This window comes from Pinus tabuliformis, chromosome 1_2 (assembly GCF_031772625.1).
Source record: "Pinus tabuliformis cultivar Carrire ecotype Pingquan chromosome 1_2, CPIR1, whole genome shotgun sequence".
Lineage (NCBI taxonomy): Eukaryota > Viridiplantae > Streptophyta > Pinopsida > Pinales > Pinaceae > Pinus > Pinus tabuliformis.
The window spans coordinates 686,547,860-686,570,736 of NC_142298.1; the positions used below are offsets into that span (position 1 = coordinate 686,547,860).

Here is a 22,877-nt window from a genome sequence, read left to right on the forward strand (position 1 = left end):
ACAAACAAGGGGATCTCATGCACTAATTGATTGTTTGACTTAGCCACAACCTTAAAATAAAATTTTATTATTATTAATTAAATTTGAATCATTGTTAAAAATAACATAAGAGTAATTGAATATAAATTAGTGGATAAATAGCAAGATCAGGTGGTCTTGGTGTTGTTCTACAACACTCTCTATATGACACGTGGACTTGGGTGCAATGTCATATACCATGCGTTAGAAATATGGTCACGTTGACATAGTAATAATATCAACATTTTCAAGGGAACCTAACTTGGTTTTTTGAACTAAGAATGGGATAATTTGTACATTGCCAAAAATCTTTGACAAGCAAAGGTGTTGGTAGCCTTAGAAACAGGGTTCGAGTAGAGTGGAAGAAGAAAAATTTTACAATCTCATCTCCTTAAGGTAACCAAGGAAGTTGGGTGTGTCACACGCAGTAGGCTATGTTGCTTCCTGGCTTCATTTACTCCGCAATGACACAAATTGTCCCAAAATATCACTGAAATTCATAACCAACAATTCTTCCCTTCCAACCCTCTAAAAGAGAAACAAGAGCTTCTCAAAAGGTTAATCCCAAGGTAAAAATGTGCATAATTAGGTAGCACAAATCCCAATTTTCCTCAAGGATAGGTCTAAGCTCCTAATACAATTTATCTATTTATAGGTGTAGATGGAAATCAAACTTAGCTTACTCGCTCCAAAGGTCATCTCATTAGCTCTTAGGGTTAAAATTTCACAAGGTTTACACTAATAAAGGTAACTTTTAGTTAATATAATTCTAGATGCAACTCTCGTTGAAAAATTCTTAAGTAAGAATTTAGCCACAACCTCAACCCCTCGGGTAGCTCACTTCACAAGCTTGTGAAAATCTAAAGTAAACGTGAGTAGAATGTCTTATGTTCAAATTCTTGGTTACTTAACCATAGCCACATTCAATGCAGTGCACCTATAAATTATAGGGAGAGAAGTTAGAATTGACCCAAATTTAATATAATAAATTAATGGTAAAGTTACTTTAGATTTACAAAACTAAAATAAATATTTTTGGAGTCCATAACCCTCACTAACCAATAATCAAATCATTTAACTCAATATCCTACTTTATACATTATTTATACTTTATTACAAAGTAAAGTATTATTAATCATACCTCACATTCCTAAAACCTCGTAATACCTTCCCCGACCCGAGCCCACTTGTAGTGTATGATGGTTCATATCCCTTAAACAAGCATTAAATAATTGTTTAAATAAATGACTCGACTCGCACTAATTTATTGTTTGACATAGCCATAATCTTAAAATTAAAGTTTATTATTATTAATTAAAATCTCATTTGTACAAATAAACACAAATTTATTTAATAATAATTAGTGTATAACATGGCAAGGTCAAGTGGTCTCAGTGTTGTTCCTACAACACTCTCGATATGACACGTGGACTTGGGGTGCAATGTCATATACCATGCATTAGAAATATGGTCACGTTGACATGGTAATAAATACAAAATTTTCAAGGGACTCTAACTTGGTTTTTCGAACTAAGAATGGGATAAACATGTATATTGTCAAAAAGCTCTTGATGAGCAAAAGGTTTTGTAGCTTTAGAAACAGCATTCGAGTAGAGTGGAAGAAGAAAAATTTTAAAACACTCATCTCCTTAAGGTAACCAAGGAAGTTGGGTGTGTCACACCATAGGCTATGTTGCTTCCTAGCTTCATCTACTTAGCAATGACACAAACTGTCCTAAATTGTCACCGAAATTCATAACCAACAATTCTTCGCTTCCAACCCTCTAAAAGAGAAACAAGAGCTTCTCAAAAGGTTAATCCAAGGTAAAACATGATATGATGACAATTTGCATAATTAGGTAACACAAATCCCAATATTCCTCACGGATAGGTCCAAGCTCCTAATAAAAGTTTATCTATTTCCTTAAAATAGGTGTAAAGGGAAATTGAACTTAGCTCATCACTAAGTTAAATCTTATGATACACTAGCTCCCAAGGTCATCTCATTCCCTCTTAGGGTTAAAAATTCACACGGTACTTTACACTAATAAAAGTTAACTTTTAATTAAATATAATTCTAGATGCAACTCTCACTGAAAAATTTCTTAAATAAGAAATCAACCACAACTTAGTCACAACTTCAACCCTAGGGAGCTCACTTACAAACTTGTGAAAATCTAAAAGAAATGTGAATAGAATGTCTCATGATGCACTGCACTTATAAATTAAGGTGAGAGAGGTTAAATTGATAAAAATTACTTTAAATTTACAAAACTAAATAATATTTCTGAGAATTCATAATCCTCACTCACCAATAATCAAATCATTTAACTCAATATGCTACTTTTTACATTATTATATACTTTATGACAAATTAAAGTATTATTAATCATACCTCACAATCACATTTGTAAACCCTCGTAATACCTTACCCTACCTGAGCCTGCATGTAGTGTATGATGGTTCAAATCGGCAACGCCTATTTCCACGCCTATGACGTTGACTAATCATGGTCAACGAAGTTCTCTCTTGCATTATTTTACCATTTTTCAAGCTTGAGGGACTCAATTTATGGAAAAAGGACATTGTGGAGTTTACTTAGGTTTTTCTCTTGACTCCCTAAAACTAAAAAACACTGAGCTTTACTTTCTCTAGACTCGTTAAAATTTACGTTGAAAGAGTTGATCGAGTTTTTTTTGTCTTTTCAAACTCATTAAACATGAAAATGACATCGAGTTACCCCTTCATTGAACTCGTAAAATCTAAATGGTGCAGGACTCATTAAGCATGGCGAGACCAAACCACTCCTTCTTAGGGTTTGTTAAAAATACTTCGAAGTAATCATCTGAAGGATGAGCTTATAGGAAAAGCATATGTTATCATCCTCGAGCTTGTAAAAAATAAAGAGGTACTTGCTAGTAATGGTGGGGGAAAAGTGGGAAAGAATCTTTGTTTTGGTTTTATAAAAGGCAGTATGTTGCTCTTGAACATGACACCCAGTCACTTTTTGTGTCCGTGTTGGGAAATCCATTTGTCTCCTAATTGACCATACCTCATTGAAAGTTTTCAGTTGGTTTGGGTATTATTTTTTAGTCAAATTCTGCCAAGTCATAATGTCGTGTCTTGATATGTTCAAGAGAAGTCCAACCTCAGTCAAATTACTTTGTCATTAATAGCCTTCAATTGCATCGACCATCCCTAAGTTAGTCCTAGATTGCTCCAAATTATTGTTCTTCAAAACTTGACATGATTTTCTTGTCGTAGACCCTCCTGCGATGGATCACTTCCTATCGACTTCAACTCACTATCTAGGAAGTTGATCTAGAAACCTTCAATACCTTGGAGCCCGCATGCCTTAATCACATGTTTCTTGCCTTCGAAAACAGGTTCTCATCATTGACCTTCGATCGAATGATTCTATGAGTGTTTGACATCAACACGTCTATTCACACTTCATAGATTGTGTTGGAAGTACCTTGAGATCTATTGTCGTTATTGGTGGTTTCTCTCGCACTTGTTAACGATTCACATCATTGACCAGTAATTGAGTGGTTTCTACCATGTTTGACTACGAGACATTCACTCGCATGGCTAGATTTGTACTACGGATCGAGAGATGGAGATCAAGACCCTAGGTCTAGTTTCATCCATCCAGGCTACTTTGAGTTATTAAATATTCATGATTGTAAACATAGAACCATTGATGGCTACGTCCACACATTGTCTTTTGTTGACATGGATCTTCATATGTATTTTTGTACTGGTCTTTGAGACATTTATACTTTGAGTATGGGAATGCCTACCTCAGTGATGATTATATATTGCATTGTAACATTTGATTGATTGTTTCAGGTCTCTGGTAGCAATCTCTAACCCAAACCTTGGCATGATAAATCATTTCAGTCATCAAAACATATTTTCTGACTTTTCACTTTATAGGGAAATCTGTTACACGTCATTTTGTAAAATTAAGCAAATTACCATCAGTTTGGATCTTTCGCTATCCATAAATGTGTTCTGAAGCATCCCCTTGCAAGGATACAACCCAAACTATCCCAAAGAGAGTGAGATTCCTGGATCCCATGGCTCAAAATCTTGTTTTTGGCTTCCTGCACAGTGCCCTAGTCAATCTCTACACATACGCAAAAAGGTCCATTAGAAATTGTGCATAAGTGCACTCTGTCTTACACTGTGATCTACGCACATGACTTAACGAATGTAAAAATAAAAAGTAAAGTCTAGAAGCATTATTAGTCGTATCTATCCCAACTAACAAGCTTCAAATGGATGCTAGTATTCAACCTTGATCCCTCCCATCATGGAGTTACTCTCTCTTTGTGGAACCCCTATCCCACCATTAGTGGATCTCATCCCTTGGGAAATGGATCACAAATTTCCCACTCTTAGCCTATAAATCTAACACAGGCTTGAGGATTGAGGAGGATTGTTGGAAGTAGGCTTATGTAGCAGAAATAGGTCAGGAGCGAGAGGGTTGGAGATTGTGGGAAGGGATTTACAACAAGAAGGCTTCAAGGTTATAAGTCTATTATCCATTTTATTAATATTAAAGAAACTGTTATTTCTCAATTATGTCTTTGTTGATACAATTTGTGGGATTCCTTGATCACCCACATAGGTTTATGATTGCATATTGATCGATGTATGATATATGATTTAGTTAATTAGTTCATTGATCTCTTATGTTATATATTGAATGCTTTGATCTTGTGTATGTTTCTATCTATGCAGATCACCTTCAAGACATCATGGAAAAGATGTGGGAAGCATTGGAAAGATTTCTAAAGCATTGAAGAGAAGCGAATGGTCAAAATCTCTGAAAGAAACTTCATCAGGTATTTCGATTAAATGGTAAGTGACCTCTATCATATTGTTTGTTTCAGTCAATCGTAATCTACGGAAAGGTAGAAGTTCCTAGTTGTTTGTTACTAGATTTTTCTGAGATCTATGGAGATCGCTCTTGTCCGCAAGAGGGATAAGTCTTCAAAACACATTGCTAAGTAGATGAAGCTAGGAAGCAAAATAGCCTATGGGTGTGACACACCCAACTTCCTTGGTTACCTTAAGGAGATGAGGCTTTAAAATTTTGCTTCTTCCACTCTTCTTGAACCCCATTTCTAAGGCTACCAACACCTTTTGCTCGTCAAGAGCTTTTTGAAGATATACATTTTTATCCCATTCTTAGTCAGGAAACCAAATGATTGTCCCTTGAAAATTTCATATTTAGTACCATGTCAACATGACCGTATTGCTAATACATGGTAAATGACATTGCACCTCAAGTCCAACCGTCACATCAAGAGTGTTGTTAAAACAACAACAAGACCACCTAACCTTACCATGTCATATACTAATTTGAATTAAATTAATTTATGTTTATTTGTATAAATGAGTTTTAAAATTAAGTCGAATAATAATAATAATAGTTTAATTTTAAGGTCACGACTAAACCAAACAATAAATTAGTGCATGAGACCCCCTTGGTTGTGGGGAAAAGATCCTCATCCACATAGCAATTTGCAGTGTTCCACAGACCCCCCTCCCCATGTTTCCCACACTCCCAAGACGGTAGGATTCATGGGGAAACATTTCCCCATGTCCCTTTTTTGGGAAAACTTCAAGAAAGAAAGGGCGAGCATTTCCCCAATGCGGAGGATGCATTTCCCCAAAGAGTGTTTGTGGATGCCCCCCTCAAAAAAAGGGTGACATTTGGGCATTCCCCTTGAATTTTTCCTAAAAACAATAATGTATCAGAGAAGAAGCCTAACATTCAACCTTAGGGCCCTTGTATTTCTATGTCATTAATGACAATGTTAAATTCTTAAAGTAAAGATACGAAAATGCCCTACTTTTCTTCCATTTACTTAATTTTTTAACATTATCGCTATTGTTTCGGGATGTTTGAGAGTGGTTCCAACATCATTGGATTTCATATGGAAAATATAAAAATTTAGATCTCACTCAAAATCCAACAAGCTAAACAATTTTCAAGGTTCTATCATGTATGTTGATATCGAACTAACATTTTATCAAGATCATCGAACCCTTTATACCTAGATGTTGATGGTATTGACTTTTGAACTCATATCTCATGACCTCAATGGCTTGATTTCATGTGGGAGAAAATCCCTTGGCATTGTCTCCTATGACATAAGCATAGGTTCATATTTATATAAGCCACCATGCATGAGCACTTGCATGCACATGATATATACACACACCCTTGCATGTATATATGCATACACCCTCTGTTCCATATTAGCATTACATCAGCGTTCAGGCACATGCAACATCATACGTTACATGGTAAACGTTATATACACAAAAATCCATATATATATGGATGCAATATACCTTGCACATCGAGGTCGACTGAGGCCACCACAATGTTTGTTTTAATCGATAAGTGAGGATTAAGGCTGCCTAATTTTCCAGACTGAGTCCATTGCAGAGGTGAAAGGTCCAATATGGCGTTCTCTGCTGAGGCCACAATGTCGCCCAAGCAACAAATTTCTCACCAAAATCCGACGAAAATATTTTCAAAAAATCTGGATGTTGCAATGTTTAAATATTTTTTTTGATGGCACAAATGGATTCAACGCCATCAAGAACCCCTGGGGCACCCAAAATCCTTAAGTTTGACAATTGTAACCCAGATTTTCAAAAAATTGTACAAGTTTTTCTAAAAATTATCCCAAAATTTCTATTGTTTTCGAGGCGAAATTGTGGCTTGTTTAGACTACGTGGTCCAATCTAAGGCTTATATTCATTACAATAGCATTCACTATATTATCAAGTGACTTTTAAAATCTATAATTTGGAACAAATTCAAATGTCGCGTGAGAATAACTTTCAAAGAATTCAAGTGTCATCTTCTTTCTTGGTTGGTGGGTTTTAAGTGAAACTTACCATTCACCCTAATGTAGGAAATTTCAAATCTTAATATAGGAAATTTTAGGACTTTAAAATCCCATTGCAATTTAAATGAAGAAACTAGAACTCCCGCCTATTTTTTGGGAACATAGTCTTTATAGAAATTCTTATCAACTAAAAAAAATTAATCACATATATTTTCCCAAAATGATAACACAATAGAAGAACACAATGGCTACAAGTTTGCTTCATCACAACTCCAAAATTAGGAAAATCTTCCCAATCGTCCTCACAACACCACTACAAAGGAGACCCTCTAGGTCTCCAATTTCAATCATGAATGGATTCCATTTGATTAAGCAATATGACTATGTCAACAAGGATGTTTAGAATATGCATTAATTAAAAAGGTTTTGAAGGTCCAATTCAATTTTTCAAATAGTTTTTTATACTAATCCATGAGTTCATCGTGAACATTTTAATAAGTTTCTTCAAATGTTTGTGAAGGCTTTTCTTTCTTAGTATTCATCATAAATTGAGGTTTTTTATTCCTAATATATATATATATCCAATAGGACAACCTACCTTTGTGTAGCATGTCCAAGACTTCTTTTTAATCATTGATGCAAGCCCAACCCTTATATCTATGACCTATTGTGAGTTTTCCACTATAAACCATCCTTGAAGACCACTTAAGAAAACTCAAGATGCAAATTGGAGAAAACTTACCCAACAACCTAGGGGATGAACTTTCTCTCCAACCACACCACCAAAAAAGTTACTACCCAAATTATCTAACATTGAAGTTTTAAAGATAATTTCTAATTTTATTTTTCCATCAAATCTTCACAAAGTTAGAGTGTTAAGGCAAACATAACTAGTAATCGACCTTTTAATTTAATTTTCTTGGTTTTGCTTCCAAAGATAATGTACCAAATCATTCCATGGCATTCCATACGACATTCATGTATTTTTCAATCTTTCAGTTTAACATGCAAATTGACGCTTTGTTTGAAGAACTATTAGGTCAAAATCACCAATAACATTCAAAATGTTAATTCCAAAATCCTTAGCCAAATTCAAACCAAGTAAAAGTGTTACATATTCCAATGTTGCAAACATCTCAATTTTATTGCGATTTTATCTCGATTTCACATTTTTTGGCCTAGCTGATGTTTGCCAACTTTCTATCGATATTTTTTCACGATTTTTTGGTTTTTTCAGACCCTTGTTGATTTTATCCCGATGTCGATGTTTGCAACATTACCATATTCTACTACATTGTTGGTTCAAATTCCAAACAAAAAAAATAACATGAAATATTATCTTTAGAGAAGTGAATACAATATTTGCACCCATACCTACTTGGGATTTGGCCACATTGAAGTCCATTTTTCAAATGTTGTTGTCATCTTTATGAGGAGCTACTTTTGTTGCAAGCAAAATGGATGATTCGAAGCCATCTTCATAGCAAACCAATTTATTTTCAAGAGATCTTGAATCTTCTACATGATATTCTCTCATTGGTTCTCAGTGCAAGATGAAAAAAGTGCCAATGGCATAAGACAAATCTATCTAAATGCTTCCTCCAAGATCAATGACCCACTTTTGAGATAAGAGCATTTCCTCGTGCATCCAAAGCATCAATGACCACTATGTCCATTACCAAGCAAATATCGGGGTGCATTTCTCAAGTCTGCTTACCTCCATGGCATTGTGGTTAGGACTTTCATAAAGGTGCTAATTTAGGCATTACCACTAATCACATTAATCACATTCTTTTGCATGATTTGATTGTATAACTCATTAAATTAATTGATTTACTTGCTTTCTTCATTCTCGTTGCACAAAGTTTTCTTCTTTGCCATAAGGCAGAATCCTCTTATTGTTTTAGCCCGACCAAGAAAATACCCACCACCCTGTGTCATCACTTGTTTTTGTCCTTGAAACCTCAATCAATTCGATTTATAATCTCAATAGTATTTTTGGTAGAGTGTGTTCTAATGGCATCTAGCCCGTTTGTTGCTTGTCTTTGTAATCTTGGTCAGCTAGGTCTTCTATTTTCAGCCAATATAAGAAATAGGTCTAGTGTGGCTAGTGGCAGTTAGGAGATTCCCACCCCTGTTTTTGGTTTAGTATGTTGTAACGACATTTAGCATGTTCAGATATATTATGATGACAAGAAAGACAAAGTGAACTTCATTCCACTATGATAACAAAAAGACTTTATGCATTGGAAGCATTTTTTTTATATTTTTTTTATTTTTTAGGTGTTTGAAATGTGCTGAATCTATTTCCACCATAAAAACACATTTCAAACACTATCCCTACAAAAAATTTCAAAATTTTTTACCTGGATTCCAGCCACTCTTAACCTGTCCGAGCGAGCAGGGCAATTCCTCCGGCTGGACGAGCCCATTGATATAACAAAAATGTCTCGCATATATGAGTAGTTAACTTACCAGGAACAGACACCGCGAGGAATCGATTTGTGAACACGGCTGCAAGGCAACAATATTGGGTGCCAGGATTCCTGATTAGGGTTTCACGAGGGTGTTCCAGTGCGATTCAGGTCATTTATTTAAACAATTATTTAATGCTTGCTTAAAGGATTTGAACCATCATACACTACAAGCAGGCTCGGGTAAGGTAAGGTATTACGAGGCTTTACGAAGGTGAGGTATGATTAATAATACTTTAATTTGTCATATTGAGTTAAATGATTTGATTATTGGTGAGTGATGATTATTAACTTCCAAACATATTGTTTTAGTTTTGTAAATTTAAAGTAACTTTACAATTTATTTATTATATTTTAGTTGAGGAGAAATGAAATTTGGGTCAATTTTAACCTTTCTCACTGTAATTTATAGGTGTATCTGAACATGACACATTCTACTCACATTTTTTTTTAGATTTTTACAATTTGTGAAGTGAGCTCCCAAGGGTTGAAGTTGTGGCTTATTTTTTACTTAAGAATTGGTTGAAGTTGTGGCTGACTTCTTACTTAAGGATTTTTTCAGTGAGAGTTGCATTTAGAATTATATTTAAGTAGAAGTTAATTTTTATTACTGTAAAGTATAGAGTGAATTTTTAACCCTAGGAGTGTATGAGATGACCTTCGGAGCGAGTATATTATAGGATTTAATTTAGTGATGAGTTAAGTTTGATTTCCCTTTACACCTATTTTAAGGAAATAGATAACTTTTATTAGGAGTTTTGGACTTATCCGTGAAGAATATTGGGATTTGCGTTACCTAGTTATGCACATTATCATCGTGTCATGTTTTACATTGGGTTGGAAGCGAAGAATTGTTGGTTATGAATTTTGGTGACAATTTAGGACAATTTGTGTCATTGTTGAGTAGGATTAACCTTTTGAGAAGGTCTTGTTTCTCTTTTAGAGGGTTGCAAGCGAAGAATTGTTGGTTATGAATTTCGGTGACAATTTAGGACAGTTTGTGTCATTGTTGAGTAGATGAAGCTAGGAAGCAACATAGCCTATGGGTGTGACACACCCAACTTCCTTGGTTACCTCAAGGAGATGAGGTTTTAAAATTTTGCTTCTTCCACTCTACTCGAACCCTGTTTCTAAAGCTACCAACACAGCTACCAACACCTTTTGCTCGTCAAGAGCTTTTTGACAATATACATGTTTATCCCATTCTTAGTTCGAAAAACCAAGTTAGAGTCCCTTAGAAATTTTGCATTTATTACCATGTCAATGTGACCATATTTCTAATGCATGGTATATGACATTGCACCCCAAGTCCACGTGTCATATCGAGAGTGTTGTAGGAACAACACCAAGGCCACTTGACCTTGCCATGTTATACACTATTTTTTATTAAATAACTTTATGTTTATTTGTACAAATGAGATTTTAATTAATAATAATAATAATTTAATTTTAAGGTTATGGCCAAGTTGAACAATAAATTAGTGTATGAGACCCCCTTGTTTGTGGGAAAAATATCCGCTCCCATGTAGCAATTTGCAATGTTCCACGGGTCCCTCTCGCTTTTTATTCCCACACTCCAAAGATAAGAGGATGCATGGGAAAGGTTTCCCCATGTCCTTTTGGGGAATTTTACGGAAACATAAGGCAAGCGTTTTTGCAATGTGGAGGACGTGTTTCTCCAAAAAGAGTGCTTTTGGCCATCTACCTCAAAAAGAGGGGGACATTTGGGCATCCCCCTTAATTTTGCCTAAAAACAATAATTTATGAGTGGGGAAGCCTAACATTTAACCTTAGGGCCCTAGTAATGCTATGTCATTAGTGAAAATGTTAAATTCTTAAAGTAAAGAGATGAAAATGCCCTATTTTTCTTCCATTTACTTTAAATTTTTGGCATTATCACTATTGTTGCAAGTTGTTTGAGAGTGGTTCCCGCATCGTTGGATTTCATATGGAAAATGTAAAAATTTAGAACAAGTATCTTGAGTTTCTTAACAAGTAACAATATCATTAGCCAAATTCAAAACAAGTAAAAGTGTTCCATATTGAATATTCTATAACATTGTTAGTTACTTCAAAGTCCAAACAAAAAAACATAACATGAAAATTTATCTTTATTTATATTTGCACCCATACCTATTGGGATTTGGCCACATCGAAGTCCATCTTTCAAATGTTGTTGTTGTCTTTATGAGGAACCACTAGCACAATTGATGATTCGAAACCATCTTCATAGCAAACCAGTGTATTTTCAAGAGATCCTGGATCTTCTACATGATATTTTTTTCATCGGTTCTCGGTGCAAAATGTAAATAGTACCCTAGAAAGTGGGCACAATGGCATCAGATATATCTATCCAAATGCTTCCTCCAAGATCAATTGTCCACTTTTGAGATAAGAGCATTTCCCATGCATCCAAAGCATCAATGACCACTATGTCCATTACCAAACAAATGTCAAGGTGCATTTCTCAAATCTGCTTACCTCCATAGCACCCGGTTTGGACTTTCATAAGGGTGCTAATTTAAGCATTAACACCAATCGCATATCTTTCGTGATTTGATTGTATAACTAATTGAATTGATTGATTTACTTGCTTTCTTTGTTCTCATTGCATAAAGTTTCCTTCCTAGTCATAAGGCAAAATCCTCTTATTGTTTTAACCTGACCAAGAAAACACCCGCCATCTTGTGTAATCCCTCGTTTTTGTCCTTGGAATTTCAATCAATTCAATTTATAACCTTAGTAGTCATGTTTTCAACCAATATAAAAAATAGGTCTAGCACGACCAATGGCAACTAGGAGATTTTTACTCTTATTTTTCGTAGAGTATGTTGTAATGGCATTTGGCTTGTTTGTTGCTTTTTGCTTTGGAATCTTGGTCAGTTTGGTCTTCTATTTTCAGCCAATATAAGAAATAGGTCTAGTGAGGCCAGTAGCAGTTAGGAGATTGCCACCCCTGTTTTTGGTTTAGTATGTTGTAAGGGCATTTGGCATGTTCAAAAATATTATGATGGCAAGAAAAAGACAAAGTGAACCTTAGTGACCAGTGTACTATCATAACAGAAAGACTTTACGCCTTGCAAGTAGTTTTTGTGTATTGTGCAACAACTTTACACCTTGCAAGCAGTTTTTTGTGTATTGTGCAACAACTTTACACCTTGCAAGCAGTTTTTGTGTATTGTGCACTTTTTCTCTTGTAATATAAAAACAAAACTCTTTCATTTTGGAGAACTATGAATAATAGTCAGTGTATGTATAAACCAAATGGAAGTTGATAATAACATCATCCTTCAAGTTATGTCAATAATCCTTTAATAAAAGCCACCCACGGCCCATACAAACTATATTTCACAGTATAGTTAATGTTATTTTATTGAACTATTTTTGAACATCATCAAAAGATGGAAAATCTACACTATATACCAGTGTTGCGAACATCCCGATTTTATCTCGAAATCACGATTTTTTGGCCTAGACGATGTTTACCGATTTTTTGTGGTATCTTAATTTTGCCAATGTTTACCGATATTTTCCTGATTTTTACAATTTTTTGGTTTTCCGAACCCTTGCCGATTTTATCCCATTATCGATGTTCACAACATTGCTACATACTACAACAATAATATGAGGTGTCCACGCATTCATCCATTCATCCAAGGAAACTTGGGCACAAAGAATACACAAATAACCTAGGATGTCATTTACAATATTTGGTCTGCGTAACCATAGAAATGAAGATTTCAAATTTGTTTATACATCCATAATATAGATTTAATACACTATTTCCTGGGTGTCATGCAAATGAATAAGTATATGCCTAAAAATATCAAAAAAAGGTGTCCCAAAAAAAAATTGCCAAAAAAACAAAACTATATTGTGTCCAAGGATGATAGGGAATTATAAAAAGTACTAACATGGATCAGAGAACCTGCTTTCTAAATAAAATAAAGACACAGAGAGATAAGGATATTAACCATTACATCAAACAAATGAACCAGACATTGTAGATCACAAGCGGGCTACCTGCTTAACATCATGAATCGAATCCTGGATATTTTAACAGTTCTGAACTGGCAATATTTCCACATCATATGAGTGAATAACCAGGTTTATTGTTTTACAAACATAAGGGGTGTTAGATGAAAAGGCACATACTCACTCAAAGGCAGTTCAAACTGTTATCTAAAATAGCAAGTTATACATGCAAGTGTTAGCAACAAACAACAGAGGGAACTGTATTAATAACAAATCAACATCTATTATTATGTGCCTTTGTCATGTCTAAGTCTATTTACCCAATTAAAGGAAATGGAGGACGGGAAGGAAAGTAAGTTGTAGCTTCCACTAAAAAGAATGCAGCCATAGTATGGAACCCCTCCTATTTTTAAATCTCCTTCTTAAAAAGCTTCACTGGCAGCTGTATGACATTGACATAAAAGAATGCAGCTAGGAAAGTAAGTTGTAGATTCCACTAAAAAGAATGCAGCTAGTATTGAACCCCTCACTCCTTCTTAAAAAGCTTCACTGCAGCTGTATGACATTGACATAAAAGAAAAAATCCCTTTATACGCTTCTTGTGCCGAAGGATGAGATAGAACTCTTATAAAATAAGATTCATGAATATCCCTTCAATATAAAACTCCTTTAACAGGGTTTTATAGCCAAGGAACAGAATTTTTAAAACAAAAGGCGTAAAGGAAAATTCATATTGAAGTTGTCGAGGAACTTCGACAAACAGTGCACCTTTTTGTTGGCTCAGACACATTCAATGAGCGTCTCCTTGTTGAAGATCAACTTCCCCACTATGGTAAATATCTAACAGAACTGAAGAGTGGGCATTCTTATTTATATATTTCTCCAAGAAGCATTCTTCTGTTAAGAAAAATATACGACAAGTCAACTCTGTATTCAACAATTGCATGGACTTCAATGCCTTCATTACTCGTAACCGAGGAATCAACCTCTTCTCCAAACTGTAGCTGATCAGAGCTGGATTCTTAACAATATTATCCAATGGAATACCCATAGATTTGACCAAAAAGTCCACCTGATTCCTCACCTTTTCCTCTGACAACCCAAAAACAAACGGCCACCGTTTGGATATTTCTGAAGCTTGTTTTTGTGAGAAACCTACACTGCTCAAGCACTGCAATTTTCTTTCTGCGTTTTCTTTACTTAATCCCGAAATAGAACGCAAAGCAGCTACAAACATCTTGGATCCCTTGTTGAGCCCCAAATCTTCGGCCAGTTTAAATGATTCTATGACCCTTTCAAGTGAATATGTGAGGAAACGGGGCTCTCTGACCAATAATTTTGATAATGTTTCACCCTCAACACCCAATTTTTGTATCAGTAAAATTGAAGATTTAATCCTTTTTTCACTGTTAGTCAAAAAACTTGAATTAGTACATATGAGTTTGCATATATCCTCTTCTTTCATGTAAGTCCCAAGGAGGGTGAGTTTGGACTGTATGTTTTTTTTGCCATAGCGAAAAAATAACCACGGGTTGGAACGAACCACCTTTCGAATCTGGGCAGTGGTAGTGAAACCATACCCATTTAATAGCTCCAAAATTTCTTCTGCAGTCCGGCTGGATTTTCTGCTAAGAAACTCAGTGCGATGTCTAAAGGTTTTTGTAATTTCTTCCTCAGATAAACCGCATTTGTTGATGAGAAAATCTGTGACAAAACCCCTGTGTGGTGGAGTTGTAGATGAGAGTGCGTTTCGGGAACAGAAATTGAGGAATGTTATGTGGGCTGTTGAGGTGAATGGAAGTGGCAGTGGCAGTGGGAAAATTAATTGGCGATGGGATGACAGGTTGTTGGTTAACAGGGGTTTCCATACCTTCAACTGAACAGAAAGCATAGTCTATGCTATTGATATAACAAAATGTCTCGCAGATGAGTAGTTAACTTACCAGAGACAGACGCCGCGAGGAATCGATCTGTGAACACCTATAGCTCAAAGCTGGGGAACGGCAGCAACGCAACAATATTGCGTGCCAGGATTCCTGATTAGGATTTCACGAGGGTGTTCCAGTGCGATTCAGGTCATTTATATAAACAATTATTTAATGCTTGCTTAAAGGATTTCAACCAGGCTCGGTAAGGGAAGGCATTACGAGGGTTTAGGAACGTGAGGTATGATTAATAATTCTTTACTTTGTAATAAAGTATATAATAATGTATAAAGTAGGATATTAAGATATATGATTTGATTATTGGTTAGGATTATGAACTCCCAAAATATTATTTTAGTTTTATAAATTTAAAGTAATTTTACAATTTATTTATTATTTTTTTAGTTGAGGAGAATTGAAATTTTGGTCAATTTTATAGGTGCATTGTATTGAACGTGGCCATGGGTAAGTAACCAAGAATTTGGACATGAGACATTTTACTCATATTTACTCAGGAGACATGAGGGGTTGAGGTTGTGACTCACTTCTTACTTAAGAATTTCTTTAGTGAGAGTTGTTGAATTATATTTAAATAAAAGTTAATTTTATTAGCGTAAAATACCTTGTGACTTTTTAATCCTAAAAGCTAATGTTAACTTTATATTAGGATTTGACGGTGATAGATAAATATTTCTCTCTACAGGTATTTTAAGGAAATGTATAACTTTTAGGAGTTGTCTATAATGCGACTGAGATTCTGGTGACGGAGCAGAAGAAATTGAGATAAATCATGATTTGTTGAGTTAAAATGGTTTTTTAACTGCATGATTCAGCATGAAAATGACGCTTTCATTGTGCAGAAACTAGTTATCAAACTTCGATTTCAATATCACTGCCGGATTTTCAAGGAAATGTCGCGTTATAACTTTTATTTGGAGCTTGGACTTATTTCTCAGGAATATTGGGGTTTGTGCTATCTAATTATACACATTGTCATCATGTCATGCTTTACCTTGGGATTAACCTTTTGAGAAGCTCTTGTTTCTCTTTTAGAGGGTTGGAAAGGAAGAATTGTTGGTTATGAATTTCGGTGACATTTTGGGACAATTTGTGTCATCGCTTAGTAGATGGTGTCATGTTTTACCTTGGGATTAACCTTTTGAGAAGCTCTTATTTCTCTTTTAGAGGGTTGGAAGGGAAGAATTGTTGGTTATGAATTTCGGTGACATTTTGGGACAATTTGTGTCATCACTTAGTAGATGAAGCTAGAAAGCAACATAGCCTATGGGTGTGACACACCCAACTTCCTTGGTTACCTTAAGGAGATGAGGTTTTAAAATTTTTCTTCTTCCACTCTACTCGAACCCCATTTCTAAGGCTACCAACACCTTTTGCTCGTCAAGAGATTTTTGACAATATACATGTTTATCTCATTCTTGATTCAAAAAACCAAGTTAGGGTCCCTTGAAAAATTTGTATTTATTATCATGTCAACGTGACCATATTTCTAACCCATGGTATATGACATTGCACCCCAAGTCCACATGTCATATCGAGAGTGTTGTAGGGACGACGCCAAGACCACCTGACCTTGCCATCTTATACACTATTTTTTATTAAATAACTTTATGTTTATTTGTACAAATGAGATTTTAATTAATAATAATAATAATAATTTAATTTTAAGTTTGTGGCTAAGTCAAACAATAAATTAGTGCATGAGACCCCCTTGTTTGTGGGAAAAATATTCGCTCCCATGTAGCAATTTGCAATGTTTCACGACTCCCTCTCGCTATGTTTCCCACACTCCAAATATGAGAGGATGCATGGGGAAACTAAGGCCACCACAATGTTTGTTAATCGATAAGTGAGGATTAAAGAGTTATCTAATGAGGTCACAATTTTGCTTGGACAGCGAATTTATTGCCGAAATCTAGTGAATTTTTTTAAGAAATCCAACTATGGAAATGTTTAAATCATTTTTTTGATGGAGGAAATGGATCTAGCACCATCAAGAACCCCCTGAGGAACCCAAATCTGAAGCTTAACTATTGTAACCGAAATTTTCAAAAATTTCCACTAGATTTTCTAAAAATCATGTCGGAGTTTCTATTGTTTTCCGAACAAAATTGTAGTCTGCTTAGGCTAGGCGGAGGATTAATGCCACCTAGGTTATTTTCCAGACAAAGGAGTATGTTGCAAAGATGAAAGGTCCAATATAAGGCTTATAATCATTACAACATTATTAACTGTCTTATCAAGTAATTTTTAAAATCTGTAAGTTTGGAACAAATTCCCATGTCACATGAGGATAACTTTCAAAAAAATCAAGTGTCGTCTTCTTTGTTGATTGGTGGGTTTTCAGTGGAATTATTCCCTCTTCATAATGTAGGAAATTTTAAATCTTAATATAAGAAATTTTAAGACTTTAAAATCCCATTGCAATTTAAATGAAGAAACTAGAACTCAACCCTATATTTTGAGGAACATAGTCTTTATAGAACTTCTTATCAACTAAAATAAAATTAATCACATGTATTTTTTCAAAATGACAACAACACAAAAGAATGCAATGACTACAAGTCTGCCTCATCACAACTCCACAAATTAGGGAAATCTTCGTAATCATCCTCACAACTCGACAAATCAGGAAGATCTTCCTAATCGTCCTCACAACACCACTACAAAGAAGACCCTCTAGGTCTCCTTATTTCAAAGGAGCAATGGATTCCAATTGATTACGTAATATGACTATGTCAACAAGGATGTTAAGAGTATGCATTAATTAAAAAGGCTTTGAAAGTCCAATTCAATTATTCAAACAGTGTTTTATTAATCCATGAGTTCATTGGTGAACATTTCAATAAATTTCTTCAAATGTTTTGTGACACTTTTCATTCCTAGTATTTATTATAATTGAGATTTTTACTTTTATAATTAATTATATTTATAAATCCAATAGGACAACCTACCCTTGAGCAGCATGTCCATGACTTCTTTTTAATCACTAATGCAAACCCAACCCTTATATTTGAGAGCTACAGTGAGTTTTCCACTATAAACCAGCCTTGAAGACCACTTAAGAAAATCAAGATACAAATTGAAGAAAACTTACCCAACAACCTTGGGTTGATCTCCCTCTCCAACAACAACACCAAAAATGTTACTGCCCAAATTCTCTGACATTGAAGTTTTAGAGCTGATTTATAATTCTCTTCCATCAAATCTTCACAAAGCTAGAGTGTTAGGCAAAGACAGCCAGTACATTGACTTTTTAATTTAATTTTCTTGGTTTTGCTTCCAAAAATAATGTAGCAAACCATTCCAGGGCATCTCATACTACATTCATGTATTTTTTCAATCTTTCATTTGAACATGCAAATTGACCCTTTGTTTGAAGAACTATTAAGTCAAAATCACCAAACACATTCAAATTGTAATTCCAAAATCCTTGGCCAAATTCAAACCAAGTGTTCCATATCAAATATTCTATTACATTGTTAGTTACTTTAAATTCCAAACAAAAAAACATAACATGAAAAATTTATCTTTAAGGGAAGTACATACAATATTTGCACCCATACGGGATTTGGCCACATCGAAGTCCATCTTTCAAATGTTGTTGCCGTCTTTATGAGGAACTACTTCTGTTGCAAGTACGATGGATGATTCGAAACCATCTTCATAACAAGCCAGTTTATTTTCAAGAGATTACATGATATTTTCTCACTGGCTTCCCGTGCAAGATGAAAATAGTGCCCTGCAAAGTGGGCACAGTGGGCATCAAATAGATCTATCCAAATGCTTCCTTAAATGGCCCACTTTTGAAATAAGAGCAATTCCCATGCGTCCAAAACATCAATGAGCACTATGTCCATTACCAAACAATGCTTCCTCCAAGATCAATGGCCCACTTTTGAAATAAGAGCAATTCCCATGCATCCAACGCATCAATGAGCACTATGTCCATTACCAAATAAATGTCAGGGTGCATTTCTCAAATCTGCTTACCTCCATAGCACCATGGTTTGGACTTTCATAAGGGTGCTAATTTAGGCATTCACACTAATCACATTTCTTCCATGATTTGGTTATATAACTCACTAAATTGATTGATTTACTTGCTTTCTTCGTTCTTGTTGCATAAGGTTTCCTTCCTAGTCGTAAGGAATAATCCTCTTAATGTTTTAGCCTGACCAAGAAAACACCCGCCATCCTGTGTAATCCCTCGTTTTTGTCCTTGGAATCTCAATTTGTTTTCAACCAATATAAAAAACAGGTCTAGCACGACCAGTGGCAACTAGGAGGTTTTTGCTCTTATTTTTAGTGGAGTATGTTGTAATAGCATTTGGCTTGTTTGTTGCTTTTTTTTTTGGAATCTTGGTCAGTTTGGTCTTCTATTTTTGGCTAATATAAGAAATAGGCTTAGTGAGGCCAATAGCAGTTAGGAGATTGCCACCCCTGTTTTTGGTTTAGTATGTTGTAAAGGCATTTGGCATGTTCAAAAATATTATGGTGGCAAGAAAGACAAAGTGAACTTCAGTGACCAATCTACTATCATAACAGAAAGACTTTACACCTTGCAAGCAGTGTTTGTGTATTGTGCAACTTTTCTCCTGTAATATAAAAACAAAACTCTTTTTGAATCATACAAATGAATAATTCAAATTTGAATATGCCTCTATATAATATCGATTTAAAAAAAGTGTCCCAATATGATAAGAAATTAAAGTGTCCCAATATGATAAGAAATTGCCAAAAAAAAAAAACTACAATATTGTGTCCAAGGATGATAGGGAATTATAAAAAGTTCTAACATCGATCAGAGAACCTGCTTTCTAAATAAAATACATACACAGAGTGATAAGGATATTAACCATTACATCAAACAAATGAACCAAACATTGTAAATTACAAGCGGGCTACCTACTTAACATCATGAACCGAATCCTGAATATTTTAACAAAGAATTGGCAATATTTCCACATCGATATTTCTTGTTTTACAAACATAAGAGGTGTTAGATGAAAAGGCACATACACACTCAAAGGCAGTTCAAACTGTTACCTAAAATAGCAAGTTATAAATGCAAGTGTTAGCAACAAACAACAGAGGGAACTGTATTAATAACAAATCAACATATACTATTATGTACCTTTGTCATGTCTAAGTCTAATTACCCAATTAAAGGAAATGGAGGACGGAAAGCAAAGTAAGTTGTAGCTTCCACTAAAAAGAATGCAGCCATAGTATTGAACCCCTCCTATTTTTAAATCTCCTCCTTAAAAATCTTCACTGGCAGCTGTATGACATTGACATAAAAGAAAAAATCCCCTTATAGGCTTCCTGTGCCGAAGGATGAGATAAAACTCTTATAAAATAAGATTCATGAATATCCCTTCAATATAAAACTCCTTTAACAGGGTTTTATAGCCAAGGAACAGAATTTTTAAAACAAAAGGCCTACAGGAAAATTCATATTGAAGCTGTCGAGGAACTTCGACAAACAGTGCAACTTTTTGTTGGCTCAGACACATACACTGAGCGTCTCCTTGTTGAAGATCAACTTTCCCACTATGGTAAATATCCAACAGAATTGAAGAGTGGGCATTTTTATTTATATATTTCTCCAAGAAGCATTTTTCTGTCAAGAAAAATATACGACAATTCAACTCTGTATTCAACAATTGCATGGACTTCAATGCCTCCATTACTCGTAACCGAGGAATCAACCTCTTCTCCAAACTGTAGCTGATCAGAGCTGGATTCTTAACAATATTATCCAATGGAATACCCATAGATTTGACAAGAAAGTCCACCCGATTCTTCACCTTTTCCTCTGACAACCCAAAAAGAAACGAGCACCGTTTGAATATTTCTGAAGCTTGTTTTTGTGAGAAACCAACACTGCTCAAACACTGCAATTTTCTTTCTGCGTTTTCTTTACTTACTCCCAAAATAGAACGCATAGCAGCTACAAACGTCTTGGATCCCTTGTTAAGCCCCAAATCTTCGGCCAGTTTAAATGTTTCTATGACCCTTTCAGGTGAATATGAGAGCAAACGGGGCTGTCTGGCCAATAATTTTGATAATGTTTCACCCTCAACACCCAATTTTTGTATCAGTAAAATCGAAGATTTAATCCTTTCTTCACTGCAAGTAAAAATATTTGAATTAGTACACATGAGTTTGCATATATCCTCTTCTTTCATGTAAGTCCCAAGGAGGATGAGTTTGGACTGTATGTTTTTTTTGGCATGGCGAAAAAAGAACCGAGGGTTGGAAAGAAACACCTTTCGAATCTGGGCAGGGGTAGTGAAACCATACCCATTTAATAGCTCCAAAATTTCTTCTGAAATCCGGCTGGATTTTGTGCTAAGAAACTCAGTGCGATGTCTAAAGGTTTTTGTAATTTCTTCCTCTGATAAACCGCATTTGTTGATGAGAAAATCTGTGACAAGACCCCTGTGTGGTGGAGTTGTAGATGAGGGTGCGGTTCGGGAGCAGAAATTGAGGAATGTTATGTGGGGTGTTGAGGTGAATGGCAGTGGCAGTGGCAGTGGGAGAATTAATTGGCGATGGGAAGACAGGTTATTGGTTAACAGGGGTTTCCATACCTTCAACTGAACAGACAGCATAGTCTATGCTAGTGATATAACAAAAATGTCTAGCATATATGAGTAGTTAACTTACCAGGGACAGACACCGCGAGGAATCGATTTGTGAACACCTATAGCTCGAAGCTGAGGAACGGCTGCAAGGCAACAATATTGGGTGCCAGGATTCCTGATTAGGATTTCACAAGGGTGTTCAGTACGATTCAGGTCATTTATTTAAACAAATTATTTAATGCTTGCTTAAGGGATTTTAGTGCCTATTTCCACCTCTATAGATTTATTAATGCACCGTAAGGACAGTTTTGGATGCATGTTTTGGACCCATATCCATGCGTGATACCATGACCTATGACCTATCATGATATGTACACGCATTTTCTGGGAGCTCCGTCACTCCAACTCCGGGAAGCTCCACGGTTCAGCGTAATCAATGCAAGTAGTGCGCTCCGATGTACTGATAGTAATCACGGCATTAATGTTATTCAAATAACGAGTCCATTTGAATTCGAATTCAAATTTGAATTTAACCGCTCAAAATTCAGCGCTCATCTATATTTCAGCAACCACATTTGAATTCCTTCAGAGCTCCGTCAACCGGAAAAAATTCATAGTTGCATCTCTCGCGGTCATTTCAAATATTTTCAAAAAGGCCGGCCCGCTCTTTTGCATATTGATTCCTGTTCAGTGTTGTTTTGTTAATGAAGTTGCAGATGATAGAATATCATGACCTCGCCCTTCAAATTCGGTCTGCCAGAGATAAAACTCAAGAGCAGACAATGAACGAAGCAATGAAAGCTTTGTGCTCCACAGAAAACAGGCAATATGATGACGTCGAGAGCGCTATGACCGAATTAAACTCTTTGGCCATGGGGATCTCAGAGAGCAGATGGCAGCGGACGCAGGATGAAGTTATGTCGAAGGATTGGGGTTCATAATCACTGGAAAAAAACCTTCTAGAGTTGGAGATAATGGAGAGCGAAATGAGCGTGG

The 22,877-nt window shown here is 35.4% G+C and overlaps 1 protein-coding gene across 1 annotated transcript; it reads right to left on the reverse strand.

The window, feature by feature from the left end:
• Window positions 1-20,517: 20,517 nt before the first annotated feature.
• On the reverse strand, window positions 20,518-22,059 carry LOC149207595 (uncharacterized). Its single transcript, XM_089393919.1, has 2 exons — window positions 21,964-22,059; window positions 20,518-21,423 (listed from the first exon to the last, which is right to left on the reverse strand). The coding sequence occupies exon 2, from the start codon at window positions 21,237-21,239 to the stop codon at window positions 20,643-20,645; it is 597 nt and encodes a 198-aa protein (XP_089250045.1). The 5' UTR covers window positions 21,240-21,423; window positions 21,964-22,059; the 3' UTR covers window positions 20,518-20,642.
• Between the last annotated feature and the right edge of the window lie 818 nt (window positions 22,060-22,877).